Source organism: Prinia subflava, chromosome 2, assembly GCF_021018805.1.
Source record: "Prinia subflava isolate CZ2003 ecotype Zambia chromosome 2, Cam_Psub_1.2, whole genome shotgun sequence".
NCBI lineage: Eukaryota > Metazoa > Chordata > Aves > Passeriformes > Cisticolidae > Prinia > Prinia subflava.
In genome coordinates, this window is record NC_086248.1 from 69901503 (window position 1) to 69927005 (window position 25503).

At 39.2% G+C, this 25503-nt stretch overlaps 1 protein-coding gene across 3 annotated transcripts in view; it reads right to left on the minus strand.

The window, feature by feature from the left end:
* Positions 1-25503, minus strand: part of TBCE (tubulin folding cofactor E) — a 49409-nt gene that overhangs the window by 1592 nt on the left and 22314 nt on the right. Inside the window, exons 1-15 of one of the 3 annotated variants that reach the window (XM_063390456.1) lie at positions 22383-22439; positions 22022-22155; positions 19262-19346; positions 12334-12522; positions 11194-11282; positions 10422-10521; positions 8553-8655; positions 4353-4429; positions 4021-4116; positions 3341-3405; positions 3192-3256; positions 2605-2757; positions 1726-1879; positions 1496-1564; positions 428-487 (exon numbers count right to left, since the gene is read on the minus strand). In XM_063390456.1, the coding sequence (XP_063246526.1) occupies positions 428-487; positions 1496-1564; positions 1726-1879; positions 2605-2757; positions 3192-3256; positions 3341-3405; positions 4021-4116; positions 4353-4429; positions 8553-8655; positions 10422-10521; positions 11194-11282; positions 12334-12522; positions 19262-19346; positions 22022-22121 (1405 nt within the window). In that variant the 5' untranslated portion in view covers positions 22122-22155; positions 22383-22439. Of the gene's footprint in view, positions 1-427; positions 488-1495; positions 1565-1725; positions 1885-2604; positions 2758-3191; positions 3257-3340; positions 3406-4020; positions 4117-4352; positions 4430-8552; positions 8656-10421; positions 10522-11193; positions 11283-12333; positions 12523-19261; positions 19347-22021; positions 22348-22382; positions 22440-25503 lie in introns of those variants that run through there. The other 2 variants (XR_010079333.1, XM_063390457.1) reach the window with 2 other exon arrangements.

The window sequence follows — 25503 nt, forward strand, 5'->3', positions numbered from 1 at the left end:
CAAATTTGATGAAGGTCAGAACTAGATTTCTAACTTAGTGTATTAGATACTAGATCTCAATATCTAGATTTATACACTATGTGGTTACCTCTTAAGACTTGATGTTCTGGTTACCTGGTTAACACATCCACCAGATTTCATTCCTGTTACCTGGCCTTTAATTGCCTCAGCTACCTTAATCATGAAACCAGCAGCAGAGGTCATAAGACAAGCCTCAACTTTCCATCTTTGAGCTGGACTGAAAGTAAGTATGAAGGCCAGAAGAATAATGACTTTCTCAAACAATTTCTGCCTTTATCATTTCTTTATATGACAGAGGAAAAGCTTTCAGGAGCTCACAAAGCCAGAGGCAGCTGCCATTCTTTAACACAGTTGTTTGAAAAGAAGCGATGGAACAACTGCTTGAACATAAGCCAAGACTTCTTACCTGGTAGTTTTTTCTCCACTGGCTTCTGTTCGGGTTTTTCTGGACACTTGATGGTCAGAGCTTAAGGAAGAAGAGTAAGGCATTAGTGAAAGAATAAGCCCTGTTCTGGCAGAAGCATAGTCTTTCTATTCTATTTTTATTACAAATTGTTTCCCTTAGCTCAGCCTGATCTCTCAAAAATTAGGAGGTAGCCTGCATTTGAGCAGTTAAGATAGCATTTGGTCATTATCTGAAAAATTAATTAAATAAGTTTTTATTCATCTTTGATAATTATTGTAGAAGTGACTCCCTAATGCTTAAAGATGGGATTTTTTGGTCAAAATGAGTATTTACCTAAAAATGCTTAATTTCTATTTCATGTTTTAAAAAGAACTTGCAGTAGAATGGAAATTGTTCATTCAATTCAAAACAGGCTTTTGGTCCTCTCAAAAGCACCAAAGACTTTTAAAGGACATTATTAGCCTAATTATTTTACTGAGATTAAAAGACCTATCCTTAAAAAAAGGTTTATATAGTGTCTAGCCAAGAAGATTCCTTGTTCTATTTAGTCTTCCACCTAAATGCATTAGAATGTAATGCTTTAAATTACTATTTTGCCCATGGAGTAAAATGTTTCAGTTCTTTTATCAACTGGGAAAACGACATGTATTTGCAAGTCCAGGATGTAACCTACATTAAATATGTAGACAGCCCCAAATACCAAAGCTACCCATATTTTTCTTGTCTGTCCTAAAGTTAAGAAGTTACAAAAAAAATCATATCAGAACAGTGCAGCTGTCAAGATTAAAATTTGAGATTTTAATCAAGCCACTCACACTGTCAGAATGGAGTATCAATAACCTTTGTTCTCCATTACGTCTCAGGGGAGAAAACCATTTGGCTTGAGGGTTGAGGGTGGAAATGAGAGTACACACAGAATCAGGTTTCCAATCAAACTCAGTGAGAGAGTTCAGAAAAGCAAAATTACAACCTAGAACTTTTTGTTCTCCACATACACCTAGGAGACACTAAGCTCATAAAATATTCTAAATGCAGAAGGAAAAATTTTGACCATTTCTGGCCTCTTACTCAGGAGCTGATTTTTCAGAGTCAAAGGCTGTCGTCCTTTCAGTTCTCCTTCTTCAGGTGCTCCATATTCTGTTGGAATTAAAGTACATGTAGAACCTTTCAAAGACTAATCCTCAAGACCCAAGAGCACTGTGGTGTGGGATCAGGCAGGAGTTCCCTCGGCACAGACATGTAGCTGCTGCCACAGTGCCAGAGGTGAGGAAATGCTACTGTACTCCACTTGTACTTACTCAGACAAAGTGTTGTGTATCTGGGATGGGCAGCAAGAAATTCTTCACTTGGTTTGTTTTTCTCTGGGTTCCAATGCCCACCAGCTTGTAGCCAGTCCTTTCCAAATATTTTACGATAATCGAGCTCTGCTCCTCTTCTTTCAGCAGGAAGGATCTGTACTGACACAGGAATGGCACATAATGTAATTATATAACTTTCCAGAGAAGAAAATCTAATCAATGCCACAGACTCCTTGGTCGTGTTTGATGTTCAGTATGTTTTAATGCTGCTAAGAATCTTACAAACCATGTCTCCAAATACTGACTGATCCATATATTCAGTACATTTTAGAGCCATTAAGAGTCTTAAAGCCCCTCTCTCTGTGTACTCAGCCATAAATGAATATAAGCAAAGATTTTGCTGTATATGATGATGCAAGGATGTTTTCTGTAGCAATGGATCAGATGCTGCTTCTGCTCTCCTTTATGACAAAAATTTGCTCAGAGTTTGATTTGGTGTGCATTATGACATTTTTCTATTGCAGAAGGCAAATATTGGTATTGCTGTCACTGAAACAGATCCGACTATGGTGCTTTTTCTATTCTTTTTAAGAGTATGTTTTTTGTTAACAGTCTTGCAACTTCAACACAATTCAGGCACTGAGAAAAAACCCACCATTGACACATCTTGTCCAAGTCCCCACTGAGTTAGCAATGCTCACAAAGAGGGCTCAGTCTTGTAGCCCTACTGACGGCCCCACTACAAGGGGATGGATGAGTTGGCACTTTACCTTTCCTGCACCCAAACAATCAGTAATCTTAGGAGAAACTGCAAGCAGTTCCTCAGGCAGTGATGTAAAGGTTTTGCAGACACATGCAGTTAGTTGAAATAGCACACACCTCACAGTTGTTCAGAACCTCCAGCTGGCCTATCTTGGCGATGATGAGCTGGATCAGGGTCTCTGCGTTCTTCTCTGTGTCCATGAAGGGGTTGTTGTTACACTGCAGTGCCCGCAAACTCGGCAGCTTGTCAAGCTCATTGATAGATGACCACTGAAATGGAAGGGAAGAGTCTGCTGAGGAAATATAAAACATCATTTCAGAACAACACCTGACAACACTGACTTTCCCTGTACAACAAACGTGACTGGAAAAACTCTCTTCATCATCAGACCCAAGTCCTTGGATCCCGTTCGTTTAGCTGAGGAAAGAACTGCACTCCATTTGATTAAAAAACAAACCAAACCAAGGAATTAGAATTTTAGATCATTAAAATTCTGTGACAGGAATTATGAGGTAGCTGCCATAACATAAACTGTTAAGAAATGTTTTTACGTTTTTGAATTATGCCTCTGTATTGACCTAAGTGTTCAACTTACCTCAGAATCGTACACATACAAAGAAAATTTTAAAAAGCAAACTTCAAGTTACTCTTAAACAAAGACACATTTATTTACAAAATGTGAAGCCATCACAATCTAACCTACCTGTGATATTTTATTGTCATTTATTGCAAGGCGTTTTAGCGAAGGAAACATTTTAGTCTTGCATCCTAGGAAAAGAGTAACAAGAAAACAGTGAAAACTTTAAATGAACAGAATTTTAAAACTATAAATAAATTACTTCTTTTACATACCAAATCCAGCATCAGGAAAGTGTATAGAAGATATCCCAGTGTTTCTAAGTATCAGCTGTTCTAATCTGAAATTCAATAGATACAATAATCACTGTATGTGACACAGGAAGTTTTTTGCAAAGAAATACAACCTGATTTTTTTTCTTTTCTTAATAAAGATCTCCACCTATTGTTGTGGTGCAGCATCACTGACAAATGAAAAGCAGCCTCACAGACTGTATCCAGCCTTCAACAGTGTTCAGGGAACAAAATTTTCAGCGAGGAAGTGCAACAATTTCAAGCTTTCAGAATGGCTCCTGCATTTAAAAATGTGAGATTTTCTAAATAATTTTTTAAATAGCTTGTGGCTATTTAAAAATCATGGCTGCTGTTTTAGTGTACAGGGAAAGATGATAATTTTGCAAATTAGCAAAATGTGGTAAATCACTTTCATTTCATAAGTGTATAATGAAAACCTAATAACACACAGCTGAAGAATGTGTTATTATACAACAAAAGCAAGATTACATTAAAATAGCTCAACTAAATAATGCAGTTACTCTCCTCAAGAGGGCAAAATGCCTCTACTTCAAGATCTCATGAATCTTTCATGCGACATCAATACTATCATATTTCAGCCAACAAGGACTAGAGATGAATATCTAGGACAAAGAATTTCCAGCAAATTTGTTTACAGCTACCTGGGGAGCTGTGCTATTAGATGCAGCTGATTTCCATCCAGTAACTGGTTGTCTGAAAGGTCTAGCAACTTCAGGGTCTGCAGGACATTATCAGGCCTAATACATTGGAAAAAACAAACAAATATAAACACAGAATATTTAAGTTATTGGCCAGTGAAAACACTATTTTCCTAAGTATATAATTGCATGCACACAGTTGTGCACATTTCTGAGTGTTCTGGAGTACATCATGTGAAATTTGCATCAGTTATTGTCATGGTGATGTAAATGTTACAGGAATGTAACTCTGTGGTACATCAGTGGCTATCAACTGACTGACCCATGTTACTCACCTTTCCAAAACTGTAATATTATTAGAAGAAAGGTACAACTCTTCAAGTACTGGCCATCCTTGAGCACAAAGAAGAACCTAAGAGCAAAACTTTATTTAATATAACAAAAGATGGGTAAAATATTTCAGAAATTATACTTCATGCAAATTTGCTCTGAATGTGTTCAGAACAAGCTATGGCTCCCGAAACCAGAGGAATGCTCATTAAAGATTTCCTAGTGTTCCCTTTCTTCCAGATGGCTCTCCTGTGCCTGGATCTACCAGCACAGATGACATCAGAGGGGCTCTGCAGTCACAGGACTGTAAGTCCCAGGCTTGTGGCCACCCTCGCAGCTGAGACTGGAAATGGAGTGACCTGGAAACTGAATTAATTTATTCAGTGATTGGAGTGACCAGGTTTTCCCTGTGATGAGGTGAGGAACTGGCTGTACAAACTCTATATATGTGCAGAAGTTCCAGAACCAGCTAACACACACATCTCATCACGTCTGACAGACTATTTTTTAATATCTTAATTTATCAGACCTTGAAGCCTTCTCTGTTTTGGGACTGTGCCAGCCTATAACTCACTAAAAGCCAAGAATTGTATTAATTCAACACATCCTGAAGTTGTTAAGTTCTCTGAAGAAATCAAATCAATTCAAAAAGGGCTACAAATTGAACAAAGATACTTTTCGTTTAGATCTTATGCCCTGAAATTGCATAAAAGATATTACTTTACTTTACAGTTGTTTTCTTCACAAACATTTACAGGAGGTAACAAAACTTTTAAAAATAAACACTTATTACAAGGCAGTATAAACTGCTGGCATAAAACAGTTTTGTATGCAGTTGTGGAAGTGTCAAGAATTGTGCAATTTTAGCACATGGAGTTCCATAAGCACTGGAACTGATTGCTTTTCTACAAATTTGTGCCTGTGAGTGGCAAATTATTCTTTTCACTGAGTTTTTTTTCTGGTGTGTATTCTCCATAACCAAAGTAAGTGTGAGCTCATCCTGCTACTCTTTCTTTGGCTGGAAAACTTACAGGGGGCTCTTTCATGCAACTACATTCCTGTTTTAAGGGAATTAGTAGATAATAAATTATTTTTAAGCCTCCAACTCTTTCCAAAATGTGACTGTAACTGACTAGAGGTTTCAAAGTTTTTGAGATGCAAGAACACAGACAGATCCACTGGTGATGAAGAAGTGTGACAAGAAACCTGCAGAGCCAGGAGAAATGAGGTGCATGTTGAGTAAGAGATTCCCCCACAACAGCCCTGCATTGGGATGGATGGAATACAAAACAGCACAAACCTGAAGTACTTGAAGATTTTTCAATAGGCTGCCCAAATAACTACAAAATTGTCAAATGATAGGTCACAGCACACTCCCAAGACAATCAAATTGCCAAATTTCCAGCTACTGCTTAAAACAGCTTCCTCAGAAACCAAAGTTCACTGATCTGACACTGAATTAACCCTCAGGAAAGGCTGGGGCCTCACTGTGGACAGCTGGTGGGGAGGTAACAAATACCCAGAGGAGAGCCACTGGTGCTCAAAACCAGAGGAATGGAAATGCAAGAGCTATTGCAAAAGAAATGAAGATGAGAACAGGAAACAATTGTCACCATGTAAGTCCATGGTGTTCCTGTATCTTTAGTCTGTTTATCCCAGGAAGCAAATAATGTAACTGGGAAGGGCACAAGCTAAACAAGAATTAAGGCCATGAAACAGAGAATAGCTGTTCTCAGTTACTTTCATATAAAACATTGGGACTTACTAAATGAAATTATCAGGCAGTAATATCAGAACCCAAAAAAGCTTAAATTGATGTTAAATGATATGTATCATTTTCAAGTGGGTTCTAAATACAGTTAGATAAATCATGAAACAAAAAATCCACAAGTGTTAATTAGAGGTATATAGTCTTGAGCTCACATTGCCACACAATCCCGGATTACTTTCTCAGAAGCTCTTACCATGTGCTTACCCTTTTCCTAGAAATTTACCCAACTACCTGCTGCTACTTGCTAGTGTCAGAAGCATGATCCTGCACTTCTGTCCTAACCCAGATTTTTCTTTTACCCTGTATAATAGATTATATTATAAATATAAAATCTTAGTGTGAAAACAGAATCACAAATATGAGATTATGATTTAAATGCTGAATAAGAAAGAAAGGATTTGGAGCCATAAATACAAATTCATTACACTCAAATGCATTAATTCAATTTCTAAGCTGCTAACTTTAAGTTATTTTACAGGACATTTTCCCCCTTGAAAGTTATATGTTACGTTTTGAACAATCAATCAACAATTCTACAGTAGCAACCTTTTTTACTGATATACTAATAATCTCAGAAGTATTTAGATATATGCAAATCATATACTAACAAAAGAATTATTTTTGAAAACTGATGCTTGAGGCATGTGAATGTGGTGCTATGTATTGTTGCATAACAGCAAGGCATGTCCCTCTCCTGTGAAAAATACTTCAAAACAGAGGAACAAACTAAAAAAAACCCCAAGTATATCTATCCCTATGCCATATATTCTTAAATGTAACAGCAAATAATTTTGAAATGCTGTTCACCATTAAATTGTTTCAATTTTAATCAAAACATTCCTAAGACTTTTGCTTATATCCCAATTGGCAATTTAAATGTATTTCTCATTTGCTTGGATTATATTCATTATTATTTTCTATTCAAAAGTTGACTTTTCAAGTAACCCCCCTCAGAGTTTAAGCAGGGACATTTTCAAGTGGTTTGTTCATAGAATACTGATGTCAGGTACATGCCTTTATTTTTCCCCTTTTGTTTGGCTGCCCTGGAAAGCCACTTTCGAGCACAGCCTTTTGTCTCCCAGCTTAAAGAGAATGGATTGGAACAAATTTATAGAACAGATTTTGGAACCAAAGATGTCTTCATGGCCAGTGATGAATCATCAGCTAAAGCAGAGTTAAAATGAAAAAAAAATTAAAAAAAAAATCAAGAAAAGCTGCATCATTTTAAACTGCTCTGACTAAGCTGGGGCTTTCTCACTGCAATTTAGTTAGCCCTGGAGAACTCTAATCTGCCTGCAGCCATGGCTCCAACCAGCCCTTCAGTCACCCCATGGAGGGATGAAGCACAGCTGCTGGCAGGTGCCAACATTTTAAACACCACAATGCACAGATTTACTCTGATGAGCACTAGATGACATTTAAACTGTTTGTAGCCACTTAATTCTTCCATTCCCTTCACCATTCATATTGCTGCTGCTATGGAGGGATTATCAACTGTCCTACCATAAATCCCACAGGCAGTTTGAAGAGCACAGTGAATGGACACTAAACAAAAACACAGCAGTGACCTTCTAGTCCTGCTGCAAGAAAAGAGACAGAAGAAACTTCTCTCTACTCAAGCTCCAGTTTTGTTAAGTGCTCTTTCACTGGATAGCAGCTGGCAGCCAAAATCTGAGAAGTCATGTAATTTTACAATGCAGTTCTATAAAATCTGACCCTGAGGAATCCAAATAACAGTTTGCAATTTAGAAGCCATTATAAGGAATGTGACACTGAGAGGCACTTCCTAAGCCCCATCTCTGAAAAAAGGCCCACTGCTAACTACAGCTGACAACAGGACTTCATTCCTAAGAAGACATCACACCAGGAGAGACTCATTTAAGTGTGCACATTTCAGTGCCCCAAACAAATCAGACCTTTGCTTTTCTTTCCTCTGCCCTGTGCTGCCAATAACCAGGCATCATGTGGTTCAAGAACCATCAGAATGGGCAAAGATACCAATCCAGTCTCCTGCTGATGCCAGAACAAGAATTTCTCATCATAAGGAAACACTTTCTGTCCATTTGGGTTCGTTCTATTGCATGCAGAGAAGCACAGGTAAGTCTTCAACAGCTACCAGCAACCAAAAAGTTTTCACTTAAACAAACTTTGGGACACGAAGCTACGTTGTACTCCAACTGCTTTATTTTGATTTGGCAATTTACAGATGTAGATGAAGTTAAATGTTTCTTATTAGACTCCTATGCCAATATAACTCCCTTCATAAAGTAGGAAGTACATTAGCTAATATGTAACTAACACAGTTATCCCACAGCACCTTTTCCAAGGATGATTTGATTTCAGAAGAACAATACAATGCACAAATGTTTATTGCATTTTCCTTGCCTCAGAAACCTAATATTAAATTAAAAAAAAAATCAGGATAGGCTCTTACCTCTGTCCATGTTATTTCAGTTTGATTAAGTGCCAGAATCTTCAAGTTTGAAAAAGCACTGGATGTAAAATTTGATGTAGATGGAAACCTCATTTTGTTTTCACTGCATAAAAAGAATAATTATTTGCATAATGAATAATCACATTTATTGAAGTAATTAGTTTGGAATTACATATTTAAGAAAAAGAAATTTACACCCTCCAAAAATTAAAATCACTGCCAAGACGTCACATGTTTTAAAATATAATAAAATATATTTCTACTTATATTCAAACATACTCTTTCCAAATTTACTTTCCTGCTTCAGGAATGCATATTTATTCAAGAATGCATATTTATTCATCTGTGGCCTCTTTCTCTTTCACTACATTTTGAACATGAAAAGAATGATTTTCATTAATATTAAATGAAACAGAGCCAGAGCTTAGGCTTAAACTCCTTAGTGTTGACTGAAAATGAAGAGCCTACATGACTATCCAGACTCCACTAAAACAAAAATATGTAAAACCCACTCTCAATAGTTAAGTATCACTACAAAGAAGAAAAGATAAAGATTTTCATATCTGCAGTCTTCCAATCAGTTTTCATTATTCGCCCTGAAAGAGAAGTTTTTTATTTCTTTCCTACGGCCTAATCTACCTGCCTATTCTCATAAAAATCTCTCAGTGTAGTTTATAGTTACATATTTATGGGTAAAATTTCCACACAGAGAGCTGGTGGATGGTTAATCACTTTTATTCTTCTTCCACCATTCCATGCACAAAAAAAAAATTCAGTAACAGATTTACCTTCTTTCTTTTTAAAAGCAAACAGAAGGTCAAAACAATAAAAAACCGATTCAGACTATGTCAGTTTGTAGTAGTAAGCATCAGATTCCAACATCAATCTCATTTTGTTTTCCTTTTTGTTCACAAATAACTTCCTAGAACCCTTCAGTCTAGAGGACACTTCCCAACAGTGATAAACTGAAAAAATTATTCTGGGTGAATTAACATAAATTCTCGTACACGCTGATAACAATAAACCATTATAGGCTCTAGGCAAAGTTAGATTTACCAAGAGCACCCAGGTTGCAAACAGCTGTTCAGTGCTAAATATTTAAGAAAATGGAACACCTATAACTCTTTTAAAAGTACATTTTTGTCACATTAGTGATCAGAATAAATAAAAAAAACCTGGTGATTTAGGCTGCTACCCAATCCATTGTGTTACTTCACAACAGAAAATTATTGTGGCATATGCCAATTACAGTGTATAGGTGTGTACTACAAATGTTCATTATTTTGAAATTATTTTATGAATTTTCTTGTTTTGATAGAATTGGAGCTTTATTTAACAACATCCTTCTTCCTTTTCCAATGTCATCATTGCACAAGAGATTCTCCCTGAGATCTGTCACCATGGTCTTACCAACTTCTTATCAGCATCATTTTAGGACAGAAATAGACTAGGGTTGGAATAATTAAGGTTTGGGTTCAGCATTATGGATAATTAAGTTCAGTGTCAAAACAAAAGTGGGCTCCTAAATGCAGACCTGCCTGAGCAGCCAGAATGTGTCAAGAATAATGAAAAACAAAGATTGAGTCTTAAAACTTTGAAGAAAAACTGCTCCAGAACTTAGTTTTACACAGAAGCTGAACTCCTAGGGTTCTAGTCTTTTTTTGAATACAGATGTCATAAAATATAGCCCACAACTTAAGCAGTTGCTTAAGAACAAGATTTAAAAAAAACCAAAAAAAGTATTAAAAATTTAGGTCCCGTTAGAATGAGTCTTGTTGTATCCAATTACATTTAGAAAGCTGAATCCTGAGCCTCTTTGTTTTTGTTCCTACCCCAAAGGAAGAGAAGCCCAAATATGAATATTTATACCTGACGTTAAGTGTTTCCAGATTTTGAACTTGAGAAGCAATAGCTATTACTGTCTCCCAGGATGATATCAGATTTTTTGATAGGTTTATATGCCTCATATCTGAAATTTCTTGTTAAGAAAAATAAACTTATCTCAAAATTGAACTTCCTTTTCCTGAATTAGAATTAGTGTTTTGTTTTGAATCAAAGAGAAATCGATTACACTGAAGGATGCTACTGCACAGTTACAGCAAATTTTATTTTGATTTGTGGTATGGAAATGGCTCACGGTTTTATAAAAGAGCTTAATGATACAAATCCTCACATGGATTAATTTCTATACTGATAGGAACTCTTATAAGTCCTTATAAATTAACAAATAATGACTGCTTTGTAGTTTTGTAACATTGCCACTACATGCAATGTACTAAACACGTTATTTGTTATGTATTGGAAACCTCTGGTCACTATAGAACATATCAGTTCTGCCTCTACAGGATTAACTATTCTAAGGAATTTTTTAAAAAAACATTGCTGGAGCCTTCTGAAACTGCAGTCACAGTAACAACCTATGACTATACTTCTATTTTTATACACAATTTGAATTTCCTCTCAAAAATTGTAGGCGTCTGGCTTTTTAACTTTTTAACATTGCATGAAACTTCTAAATATAAACTTCAGTTTTATTTTTTTTAACAAAAGGATACAAGTATCATTCATTGACGTGAACACTTGGAATGCTAAAGTATGTACTTTATTTGTGGCATCATGCAATATAGCAAAAAAAGGATACTGGCACAGGTTCTGCTGATTTCCTCTTCCTGACCAGCATGGCTCACTGCACACTCCCGCACTGAGATATCCACCAGTTTGTTCAGTTGTCTACACGAGAAAGAACATTCTGTTAGGTAATCTTCACACAGAAATAGGTATGTTACATAAATGCCTGGTTTTTACAACTACATAACATCCTTTTCATGCGTATCTCTCCCTTGGAATTAGCAATGTGCAGATTACTACGCTGCTGTGTCACTTGCACTCCAAAACAGACATCTCTATTTTTTGCCTTTGCATCACTATTACCAAATAAGACTGGTTGAACCACAGTTCCCACACCCCCCAAAAAACCTCATCCAACTGCAATAAAGAGTGGTAAAAGAGATTAAATATAGCTGTGCAAATTGGAATTTCATTAGAGGTTCCAAGTTAAAAAGGTTTCTTGCAATATGTTTTGCAAGAGGTTCAGAGTTATTTGGGCATTCTTTGTATTACTTACTGAAAGTATTTTTGACTGCTTAGTACGCTCTGGGAGACAAGGAGAATAGTTGAGGAATATCAGCTCAGAAGGACACTGCCACCTACTGAACTAATACTTCTGTACTGCTGGAGGCCATTAGAACTGCAATTTATTACACATCATTAAGTTACTTCCTTTCTTGCCCTTCCAGGTACATGAACATGACATGAACTGACTGAAAAACTTCTTCACTAGCAGTACAGTGACTTTCTGCCTTCCCTCTCTTGGTTACAGAGTCATTTGTGATATGAGTAAACAAAAAATACACTGTACACTATTAAGAAAGCATTAAAATACGTCTATTTGAAAAAGACCATGCATGTGTATGATGACTGCCAATACCATGATAATTAATCTTTCATTTCTCACCAGATATCATCATCTGCTACTTTATGAAACCAGAATGAAGATTGTTAGCACTCAAACATGACCTAATCCCAGTTCCTATTTGTAAAACTTGTAAATTGTGAATCCACAATCAGAAGATTTCTTCTCTCTTCCACCATAGTGCAGTCTGGCTTGCTTTTAGACACACAACAATTTCATACGCATGGCAGTCACTTCCTTACAGTTGAAACACTGCTTGACTGATCAATCACTAATAATATATCTTAGATTTTCATAGATTACACTTGCCTTTGCTGTTCTGCAACAGAATCCATGCCGACAAATTCCACAGCCTTTGTTCCAAACACTACCACATCCTCTGTTCCATACTGAACATCCTGCTTGTCATTCAATCCATACCGATCCTTTACTGCAGTGAGAAAATCTACTCCAAAATTTGCCTTGTTTGGCCGGATGAACGATCCTCCTTTAGGATGCCTAGAATACAGCAGCCAGGAAAAGTTGAAATATAAAAAGTTATCATAACAATGACTGACTAATTAATTACTGCTTTGAATGAAAGTACTGAGAACCAAAGCAGTCAAAAGGCCATTCTACAGGCTAATTGTGAACATCACTGTTGCCAGTGAGCCAGGTAAGGCTTTCAAAGTATCTTTGATAGTACTTGATAGAGGTTCACATAGTGAGATACTGTGAGAACTGGAGCACCAGGTCCCCAAAATGTACTTACACATCAAAATTACAGTGTCAGTGCCATTATTAAAAACAACTGCTCTGTTACTTGCAAACTCATTATGAACTCAGGTTCTCCAGAAAAAGAAGTTTCTACCTAAGGATAGACACCAAGTTACCTAAATCACACAATAAACGTGCCTGGAGTTTTACCAAAGCCTTAGGAATACCCACAATAGTGTTTGCTACATTGTATTTGGCTTGCATAATTCACTAGTAATTCTATCACACAAATGATACAACATACAAATCGCAGTACTCAGAACTCTTATACAAACACAAACTTTCAAAAATCCTGATACCAACTTGGTAACAATTTTGAATATTCAACAGAAATATCCAACTAATAATGTACGTTCAATACATTCCTGTGAAGTTTCTTGTTTTTCTTGAGCACTGAAAAAACTTTGTTGCATGCCCATTTGTTCCCATGCAATTGCTTGGACAATTTCTATCAAAGTTAGCCAGGAAACACAGTATCAGGGAAAAACTAGCAGAGACAAGGTATGGGAATGGTATCACAGAGCAGATGAGGATCTGATAGGAGCAGCAGCCAGAAAACAGCAGGAAGAAAATTGGTAGCTATGAATATCTGTCTGCCAGCAAGCTGAGAAGACAACAGGCTTTGGTAGAGAAGTGCCCAGGAGGAAGACATCACTTACATAAACAAAACTTCTCTGAACAGCCTGTAAGCATCAGGTGGCTAATTAGCAACCCATAATATAAACCAGCACTGCTACAAAGTTCAAAATTCTCATAGAAAGAAACAGTAACTAAAGGCCCCGAATCCTATGGACTATTACAAGTAGATGGAATAGCTTGGGCACCATGTATGCACACCTCTGTTTAAAAAATTCTGTTTATAAGTGCTGGAAATTTTCTGTGCCAGTTTCATTCATTATCATTTCTACTCTTGTATCCTAAAGAAGGAACTAGGCAGAAACTCAATATTATTTACTTTCAAAATATTTTCAGTCTAGTTTTGTAATGACTAAGTTTAGACTGCAATGATTACAAAAGAAGCAGAAAGGCAAACTCCTAAAGAATGTAAATCTGGTATGAACTTCTTGTGTTTGGTAAGCATTTTCAATATATTTTTAATCCAGTAACCTTAAGGAATTTCTCTCATTCCACTGAAATTCTTCATAGCTTGCAAACACTTGACTGATTTAAATATTGAACTTCCTCAAACATAAAAATGATGTGATTCTTTCTTAATAACTCTTCTTAACACAGTAAATTACCTTTTAATGACCTGAACTAGAACATCTTTTGCCTGCAAATACATCACTTCTGCATTTAATTAAGTCAAACAGCTTCATAGATGGCAGATATTACAGGATTCTGCTTGAGGCTCTTGAAAAAATCTTTGTATGCCTGTCCATCTGTAATTTACACTAGGTCCTGCTGTAAGTTTATTCTGACAACAACTGTCCAATTTCCTATCACCATGATTTTGTCATCACCATCCCTCCACACTCAACAGTGTAGATTCTGCTCTCCTCAACCCTCCCACCAGAGCTAGAACCTCACATCTTCACTGCTCCTGTCATGCCATTTATTCCTATCATAGCCAAGACCTTTGGGTCTCTCCATCACCATATCCGTTCCTAAGCCCATTTGGGTCCTCTCAGGTCACCACTTCTATTGGTGTCTCCTTCCTCATTTTCCATGAAGGAACCAGTTCTATCCTTAGGGAAAAAAAAACCAAAACAACAAAACCAAACCAAAACAAACAAAAAAAACCCCAAACCAAACCAAAATCACAAAAACAAAAACAAACAAAAAAACACCCCAAAAGAAAACAAACAAACAAAACCCCAAAACATAAAAACAAAGCAACAAAAAAACCCCCACAAAAACAAAACAAAAAACCCAAAAAACCGAAAAAAACCCACAAAAAAACCACACACACAAAAAAAACCAAACAAAAAACACAAAACCAAAACAACAACAAAAAAACCCCACCAAAAAACGCAAAGGAACCTAGCTACCCTGTTTCCTGTCATTTAAAGGTACAGGAAAATTTTAGTGTATTTATTTCTCAAGACCCTTCTCTTTCTGTCCTGATCACAAGACCATAGAATTTCTCTCTCCTGTTGCTATTACTTCCTCCCATTATTCTGCATGCTATTATAAGTTACTTAATGTATATTTAAATCCAATCCACAGCCTAAGCTTCTTTTTCAGTTTCAGTATATTTATTTGATCTACTTTTTTAGGAACTGTCACAAAGGACAGGAGAGGAAAGTGCAACAGGAACCTAATTTCAGGCAAAATTATTGTGCATGCAAGGAGAGAGGTCACTGTATCTCATTTTCCCTAAAACACACTGCCTGTATTAAATTCCACATAAGGACATATGAACTGTACAAGCTGTATTTACATATCAAACAAATAATGTACAGCACCTGGACGAATGCAAAGCACACCTATTAGCCATCAGTCTCCAGAACTGGGATCTAAATAGATAAATCCTAATCCAAAGAGTTATCCATCATGTATATTACGAGAGGGAAGAACCTACGTATTACTGATCAACGTGACTGAAGATGAACACTCAGAAGAGTCTGAGAACAGCAATTTTGTTCTCACGTATGCTAACTGTCCTGCAGCTAGAACAAAACACTGTGTGGAAACAGAGTGGAAGATGATATGGCCCAATTTTCTTAGGCAGAAAATGTGGAATATGCTCAAGTGGGGCTCTGGCAAGCATCTGGCTCTAGTTAATACTGACACTTCCTACTGACTTTTAAAATAGAGAGGTTGATCCCAATCTCAGAAGTCATTTTGTTGGACACTTCCTATTCATGATTCAGTAACCTGAAGCATACAACCCATCTGCTGGCATGCCCAGGGCACTTCAGGGATATTCATTACAATTTAGATTAGCTGTCAGCTTCCACTGTGTAAGGAGGAAATTTGGCATCATTCTTTGCTAATGTAAAACGAAGTCATGGCACTGCTCATCATTACAGGTACATGATGGCTCTTCATGTGCTGGGAAATATGACACACACACACTTCTCAGTACTGAAGAATAATGCAGCAGTACATAAATCATAACAGCTACACACTTGAGCTGTCTGACTGCAGGAGCTTCTGAGCCACAGAGAGAGATGTCAGTGTTATGAGCCTAGGCAGTAAACATGGATCAAAGGGCTGCTTTGCCCAGTACCATCTGCTTGCAATGATCAACTCCAGGCAATTTCCATCATGACTGCAGCACATGCACTACAAGGCTCATAAGGTGTCACAAAGTGGAGTTGTTTGAATCCATGCACCTCTTTTCTACACAGGCTCTGAACAGATCTCTTCCTTCTAGAGGGATGGTGTTCATCAGACAAAACTTCTATTAGAAGAATCTACACACTGCAGTAAAGAAAATCCTTCAAGTTTTAGAACAGGCCATGACACCAAAGAATGCTTATAAATGACACCTAACACTAACTTGCCATGGTGTATCAAATTCCTGACTCAACAGCAGAAGCTTTGCAAACTCGACCAAGTACTTCAAGTTCTTGAAAATTTACCTTAGTTAAACAGACATGAAACCTGACTCTGAGCTTTCAAAAACCAAGGAAATACACACAGACATCTGCAGGTTTAGATGCTATCTTGGGGTTCTGCTGGTGCACAGGACATGTTTGAGCAGAGGTTAGGGACAATCTTTTGTTTCAATGCAGTTCTATTGGCAGCAGAGAGCATGAGTTTCTGATGGACAAAACTTCTTAACTGAAACCTTCTCAGGAATCCTAGGAATGCTTTCTGCCTCCACAAAATGGAAATAATTTTTTCTTCATGGACACTAAAATGATTCTTTTTCCCCCTGTATTTGAAGACTTTGTTTGTGCTCTAGGTAGATATTCCTGGAGGTGAATCTGTCACCCTTGAAGAAAAAATAGCCTAATTTAATATAAACAGATCTTTCATGGAGCAGATCACCTTGAATGCCACCATGCAACAAGTATAGGACAACCAGGGGAGGAGGGTGTGCTTGTAACCCACATTTCCCAGGGGAACACAGGCATACAAATGTGTAAGTGGGTCTGTGGGACAAGAACCTATTGGAAAGCACATTCATGTTTCAAAAGCTGTATACAAATTTTAACACTGTTTTAAGGCTTCAATACTCCTCATTTCTCTTGAAGGACTGCAGAACATTATTTAATTACGTTATACACGACTGCAATTGACAGCTAAAATAGTAGTTTCCTCGGTTATTAAGAAACAAGATCCTATCATCAGGAAAAAACCAAACACAAAACCACCACTAGACTGTGCATTGCCATTTCTAGCTGATACAGGGTTGATGAACATGCTCATGATGCCAGCATAATTTGAAGTATGGCTGTTTTGTTCCTTCGTATTCATATTCTTAAGAAGTTCAATTATCACCACATAATATATGACCCAGATAAACATAGTGCCATGAAACATAAAAGTTGAGCTCATATTTTCAAGAAATCTACTACAGAGATCACACAAAGCTGTAAGCACACCTACTGCTTCAAGGAAGGACTAGAAAGAAGATTCTCTGGTAATATGAGTCTCAAAAGCAGTTTTATTTTCCTCTTATGATCTTATTTTCAAATGTCACTCTGAAAGATGTATTTTTTAAAGCAGTTATTTTCAAAATTGCCTTAAAACAATTTCAAAATGTCCTTTCACTGCATTTGTTTACACTACAAGCTACTTGACAGCCACTTCTGCTTATCAGAATTCAAGGGGTGAGCAAAGTAGGCTTGTAGGCAAAGGATACTCATGATAAGGTGTAAGGGGAAAATATAGCAATTTTTTTAGATGTGTATGTTCATCTACAAAGAAACATTATTCCCTCCTAATCAGTAGTAGTAAAGAGGTCATGTTTTAAGTTGTGGGAGGGTTTGGGGTTTTTTAGCATTCTTTTGCTAAAATAAGGTAACTGAGTTTTACTTAAGTTTGCCTATTTTTTTGCAGTTGGTACAAGAACCACAAACATGTCTGCACACAGGAAGTTATGTCTGTGTGTCTTGGTGGACTGCTGGAACTAGGTATTCCTTTAGACTCCAGCAGGATCTCTTCTGACTGGAAAATAGCAGAGTACAAAGAAAAGGTATTGAAAGAACAACATGTTTAAAGACCACAACATTTACATTTGCTATGGGTATTGAGCTTCACTCGAAACATTGATTTTTACATCAAGAATTAAGATTACCAGCTGAGATCTGATGTCCTGGAAGCACACAAATGGCCACTAAAAACCCAAGAGCCTATACACATTATATAAATATCATATACACACAAATGTAAAGCAGTCAGGTTTCTGAAAAACATTCATGAAATGTTCAGTTGCTTTTTCTGTCCAGAGAGATTTGGAAAGGTCAGCCAATTATTTCTATTTTTTTCTCCTACAGCAGAACATAGCCAGCTTCAACTGCTTCAATTAAATTCAAAGCATTTAGGAAGCAACTTCCACTAATGTATTAATTTAAAAGACATGGTTGTTCTAAAATCATCATTTCCAATTCTTTAGCTGAAACAAAAAAACCCAGCAATGTTGAATTTTTTTCTTGTATTAAGTTGTTCAGCCTCCTCAAGCCTTGTTCTATTATTATCTGATACAAGGGTAAAAAGATCCAGTCCTCACAGGTGGGTGTTTTTTTCTTTACTTATTTTTCTGAAGAATAGGTTTTGTTTTGTTCTCTCCTCCTTTCCCACTTCGATCTATGCTCAGGAACTTACTGAGCTAGCAGTCTGTAGTATTTAAGAGCTATTGATGACTTTTGTCTATGAATTCATCCAGTTACTATTAAACTTACAAACTTTTAGCAGTTGTGCGTGTCCTAACATAGAAATCAACAGCTTGCTGCAGTTAGTACCCATCCTAGAGTCCTGTATTCAATTTCAAACATGTTAAGTGTTCAAATCTTTTCAGTTAAAAGTAATGCATGCATGTATTTAAAAACCCCACACAGCTGCACTATGTTTTGCATGTACTAAATCCAATGAATGTATTTAACAATTCCTTAGTGATACAAATATAATGCAAATCATTAATAGGAACTTGGTATTTTCCCTTAACAAGATACATGCACATCACCTTAAATTCGAATATAAACTGTATTTGAGACACTTAATTTGGACCAATAGTTCAGAATTACCTAGTGAGAGTCACTAGGAAATATTGATTTCCTAACTAAAGTAAAAGGTCTAAAACTTATTAACTGTAATAATAATAACATCCAAAAAGTTTATTTTATAACATACCTCTGAAAACAGGACTTGTATTTTCTAGGTATTTACTATACTCTAATACCTGTAACTGGATAAATATCAATGCAAGAGCCTCTATGGATTAGCTAGTCAGAGCACTCAGAATTATGATCTTTCTAACATTGGCCAACTGATAACAGAAGGGTTTGCCCTAAAAATTGCCAAAGGGCCTTTTCCCATGACCATCTTGTCACCACACATGACAAGTCAATGCTGTGAATAAACTCACCTGCACTTAAAATACTGTGTTCCTTCATAGCTGCCATCATGCTTTCCCCTCTGAGGATCATCCCATTCCACGCCCAGCCAAATTCCTGAAAAAAATGGTTGATACTTTTTCAAATTTATGACATCATATCCACAGAAATCACAGCCAGAAAGAACCTCTGCAGTTCACTTAGCCCAACCTTCTCTCTCAAAGCAGGAGATTATCACCAGCACTAAAACAAATCAGCTAATTTGTAACCTAGCCAGACTTTGAAATTTCCAAGAAGAGAAAGATTCCAACATATCTGGTGAGCATATTCCAATGCTGCATTGTAATGTTGCAATGTAATGGAAAAGGTTTTCCTGCTGTGACCATTATCCTTTATTACATAATCTAGTGTTTGTAAGAAGAGTTAGGCTCTGCCAACTTTGTAACCACCAATCAAACAGTTGCAGGAAGTCATAGGATATCACTTTTTCTTCTCTTCACCACATTAACCAAGGCCAGATCACTCAACCTCTTCACAACACACGTGTATGGTCTGTGCCCTTAACCCCGGCAGTCCTCCAAGACTCCTCAAGAGCAGAGATCTTGAAGAGTCTCTCAAGTTTATCTGCATCCCTCTTGAACAGGAATGGTTCCACACCAGATAAATTACTCTAACCATGTCAAGAACCCCTGCCCCTAGAGAGGGACAACAGCTTCCTTTACCCCACAGGCCACGCTCATCACTTCCCTCTAAGGTAACCCAGTACAACATGTATCTTTGCTTGTTACAGGAGATCACTGTTGGCTCATATTCATAACAGTATCCAACTGAACTCCCAAGCCCTTTACAACAGTACTTCCTTCCACACTCCCTGTGGGAATTTATCCTTCTTGAATGTCTTGGGTTGAAACCTAAAGTTTATAAAGCTTGATCTGGATTGCAGTTCTGTCTTGTATCACAGCAGCCATTTGAGGGTGAACACTGTTCACCACCCAAGTCACTGATGAATACATGACACAATACACACCCCAGTTATTTACTTTTGCAGTACTCACCGCAGTTACCAGATATCAAGTCATTAATCACTTTTTCACTTGGCAACTTTCAACTCACTTAACAGTCCATTCCCCTACCTTGTATTTCTTCAGCTTCCAAATAAGATTCTTTATGGAGACATTATTCAAAGACTCATTGAAGTCAAGAAATATTGACTTGTTCTGCCTTTATCCATATTTACAGTCATATCATCATACAAAGTAATTACATTTGCCAAGCACAACTTCTTATTTCCAAGTACCAAATACTCCCAACTACCATCTTGTCCTTCACAGGCTTGGGAATGGATTCCAAGGAAACAGATTACATGATCTTTCCAGAAACTGAAGTGAGGCTAATGAGTTTACAGTTCCTGGTCATCCTACTTGCCTCTTCTAGAATGGTATGTGAGGCTAGTCTTCTTCCAAGCATCAGGAATCCTCCCACAGATTTGAACACCTATAGTGGGTTGACCCAGGCTAGATACCAGGTGCCCACCCAAAGCCACTCTCACTCCCCTCTTCAGCTGAACAGGGGAGAAAAAATACAACAAAAAGGCTCATGAGTTGAGATTAGGACAGGGAGAGATCACCCACTGATTACTGTCATGGGCAAAATAGATTTGACTTGGGGGAAGTAATTGAATTTATTACCAATCAAAATCAGAGAAGAATAATGAGACGTTAAACAAATCTTAAAAATACCCCCAACCTCAGCTGGACCAGAAGACAGTCCTCCATGGGCTGGTTCAACATAAATCCTCCCTGTGGGCTACAGTACACTTTCTTTGGAACTGCTCCAGTGTGGAACCATTTTTTCATAGGGTGTAGTCCTTCAGGAAGAGGCTACTCCAGTGTGAGTCCCCCACAGGGTCACAAGACTTTTCAGGAAACTCTCTCCAGCAGGGCTCTTCTCTCCACAGGTTCTCAGGTCTACCAGGAGCCTGCTGTGGTGCGGCCTTCCCCCAGGGTCACCACCTCCTTTAGGCATCCACCTGTGTGTTGTCTCCTCCACGGGCAGCAGGTGGATCTCTGAACCCCTGCTGGCCCCCATGGGCTGCCAGGAAACAGCCTGTCTCACTAGCTCTGCAGGGGAATCTCCTCTCTGCAGTGTGGAGCACCTCTTTGCCCTCCTTCTTCACTGACCTTTGTGTCTGCAGGCTCTTTCTCTAACACAGACTCCCTCAGCTCTTCTCTGGCCACAGCTACTTTTGTGCAAAGCATCTCTTTTCCTTCCCCTTCTTAAAGATGGTTTCACCGAGATGTAACTACCATTGCTGACGGGCTCAGCCTTGGCAGTGGCAGGTTCCCCCTGGAGCTGGCTGGCACTGGCTCTGTTGGACACAGAGAAGGTTCTGGCAGCCTCTCCCAGTTGTCACCCCTGTAGCCCCTCGCCACTGTCAGAGCCTTGTCACACAAGCCCAACACAGTATGCTATCAAAGGAGCACCTGCTCTGCTCATCTGCTGCTGCTGCCTCTTACCCTCCCAGACTATGCCAGCGCAGAGAGACTGTACAGCTCTTCTTACGACTTTTGACAACCCTGACTTCTTAAAAAAACCCCCAACCCCCAGCAACTCGCACAGATTAAGTAGGCATATTTACATGAGAACAATGAGGAAAAACCAAACTGTAAATGGCCTCGTTCTACTTGACAATATTGAGGTTTTTTTGTTTGTTTGTTTTAATTAAGAAGGATATGAGTAGAACCTCGAGAACAACCATAGAATGTGAAGATTATTACTTTCGTGGCGCTTACCTGCAGTAGGAGCCACGCTGCCCACATAGCGCACAGTCCCATAGTCGGTGCCAGCGCAGACCCGCCGACCCAGCGCATCGGGAGGCAGCCCAGCGGCCATCCCGGGACAGCGGCAGTGCGGGCCGCTCCCGGACCTGCAGGGACAGGACAAACGCCTTAACACACGCGCAAGCCGCCGCTCTCACCACGCCCCTACCTTGAGCTGCTCTTTTGCCGCCCGGCTGCACGCCGGACTCCCTCCCGGCGCTACCCGGAGCCGCCCCCACAGCCCGTGCCGCTCCCCGCTCCCGGAGCAGCCTCCTGCGGCGCTGCTCTCAGCCCCGGCCCCACACCCGCGGGGCGGCGGGCGCAGCTCACGCACCGGCGGGGGCGCTCCGTACCGCACTTCCGCCCTGCGCCGCGCGCCTCCCGCCGCCCCGCCCCGCCCGGGCCCTCGGAGCGCTCCGATTGGCCGGGAGCCCCGGGGCTGCCCTACCCTGGCCCGCTATTGGCCAGCCCCGCCTTCTACCCGCCTCAAGGCACCGCCTTCGGGGGCAAACCGGCCTCGGGCGTCGCCGCCGCGGAGCTTTCTGGGTAATGCCGTTCATCGAGGTGGCCCCGCCGCGCAGGCCGGCCCGCCCCGAACTACAGTTCCCAGAATGCCGTGGGGACAGAGGCGGGTGCCCTAATCGGGCGAGCCGGGCCCGCGGGGCGGTGCCGGGCTGTCCCGCCCGTCCCCGGGAATTGCGCCTCCCTGGGAGTAGCCGCAGCCTCGCGGCGGGCTGCGAGGAGAGGAAAGACGCCCCGGGGAAGCGCTGCCGTGTTGTAAAGCAGCGCGCGGTGAGCAAAGCCCTGCGGCACCGGGGAACCGACACCGAGCAAGAGACGTTCCGAGTCCGTAACTCAAGGCTGGGGCGCTCTCCCGGCAGCAGCGGCTGAGGAGAAGGTGGGCGACCCGCTGAGCAGTAGAGCTCCCCCGGAGCAGCCCCGGGCCAGGGGAGCTCCCTAACAGTTGTATTCCCCTGTACGCTGCTACATTTGTTGCTGCCTTTATGTCAACATTCTGGATTTGGGGAAATATCCCCGGGGGGGATCCAGGGAAGACCTGTAAAAATTAGTGAACACTACTTATAAAAGAAAAAATAAAAATTGAAACGTCCAATGTGTGTAGATTAACAGCAAAAAATGAAAGACCCGATTGTGCTCTAGTACCAGTTGGTGAAGAACAGAAATTGAGGACGAGCTCTTCAGTTTGAAAGAGATAGGTATGACAAAATCTAACAGCTGTGGTTATAAAAATCAAAGTATCCTAATTGATGTTTTTCACATTTTTTAATCTCTTGTGTTTCATAGTTCAATGTTTCATAACAGCTTAATGCAAACAATATAATTTGAATGTTGGCACCACCAAGACTGGAACAATCACAACAGTAAATTATCAAGCAGCTTGTTCACTCCGATGGCTCCAATACATTAAATCTGTCTGTTCTTCAGGCAAGCACCATATTAGTACTCTTTCCTTTGAGTCTGTGATACTGACTACAGAAATCAGGTATGGGTATTTGGTAACAAGTACATTCCAATCAAAATAATCTGGACAATGTGTATATTCTTAAGCATGCTGAGAGCAGCATAAATATGCTTCAAGAAATGTCTTCAAGTAACAGGCTTTGAAGGTGTGCTTTACTGTCTTGTATAGAGCAGCTGCTCCCCAAGGGGACAATCCAGTGAAGAACTCTACCTTTATTTCATAGCCCTCCTTTGCCATAGGTAATGTGTTATTTCAGGCCAACTAATAGAATTGGGGAAAAAAATAGATACCCTAGTACTTCCTCCAGATCTTTGGCGATGGTGCTGTCTCATCTGGGTTCCTAAACCCACTCATCTCCCACAGAGGGCACCCTTGGAACGATCTGTTCCAGTTTCAAGCTATGTAGATGAAGCCACATGGATAGTGGTACAAGTGATAGCAGTAAGCCCTCTTGCTCTCCTTTTCTGAGTCCTCCATTGTTCCCAAGGTCAAAACTGAGAGCATCCTCCACCTTGTGCACTGCCTGACAAGAAAAGCGCTAAAAACAAGAAAATACTTGTGATCTTTCTGATCCCAGCTGTCCTGTTTTATCCCTGGACAGGTAATCCAGCCATTCTCAGAATCTACATGCATGTTGTACTCATTCTCAGAATCTACATGCATGTATTTAGTACTTCTAAAATGATAATGAGAATAGTGTAACTTACTGCTCATTCTTTCTCTTTCTTTGCACTTCTTGTTTCTATGTTGTAATCAACAACTAGCCATAGTTCATGATCTGTACTTGACAAGGAACAGGACAGTCCCAATGCCAATGAAACAACTAGACCAATTTACCATTTTCATCTCATTAACTCTAATCAGAACTTCAGTGTTTTATAAGCACTTAAGTAAAAACGGATTTCGCTTCTCCATTTATTGAACATTCATGTAGGTTGGTGTAAAAGATAAGATATTAGCTCTATAGCACAGTTTTAAAATTTCTGTGAATAGCAATGACAATTTCTCTGTATGACTTCTACTTTGACCTGCACATTCCATCCCATCCCAAAAAGAAAGCAGTTAGCTACAGGTTCTTCAGTCAAAACCACAGTAAAACTATTGGAGTTAGTTCCATGCTTCATATAGTAATACTGCAATTATAGGAAAGTCTACTTTTAAAGAACTTTGGGGGTTTTTCCTTGCAAACCTTTTTCCCCTCCAGTCTCTTTACACAGGCTTGGTGTCAGCCTGCTTTTAATAACTCCAGTCAGTGAAAAGTTATGCCTTCCTCAGCCAACAGAAGTTCTCTGTGGAGTAACACAGATTGCAAGAGTAGAGTTTTTATGTATTTCAAAATACATAAACAGTATGCATTTGCCATTTTACAGACTTCAGTAATTACTGAGTGATTAAGTAGCTCACACTATATGCTCTAGAAATAGCAACTAAAACATTACAAAGAGAGTGGAAGTGACCTACTGTGCTCAAGAGATGATGCAGCTGCATAACTGTCAGCATGTAATTCATATACCAATGAGCAGAGCATTCTGCCGTTCAACAGCAGAAAATCATCTATGATTTCCCTTCACCTCAGAACTAGTCCTCTACACAAATTCAGGTGCCAGGTTTTGTAGTGCTTTCCCTGGAAGTGTCATGTTAGGCCTTCTTGGTTTTTCTCCCGCGGTTCTCTATGCTGTCCTAAACAGACAAACAGTAAATACCATTTCAGTAGGTTAACTGAGAACTTACATCTTCCATAGGGTACACAGGTGAGGAACACTATCAGGGTTAATGTGGTTTAACCTGCATCTTCATTAGAAGATTATAATTGCAGATTATACACTTCAAGTGAGTTAATGAATCATGGATTATTCCTAGCCACACCTCAACAAGGTGCCTCTGAAGTAGTTTTAAAATAAGTGCTGCAGAAAAGGTTGAACACTGATGCTCAGCTATGATAAAACTTACTCAGGAAGGATGTTAATGTGAG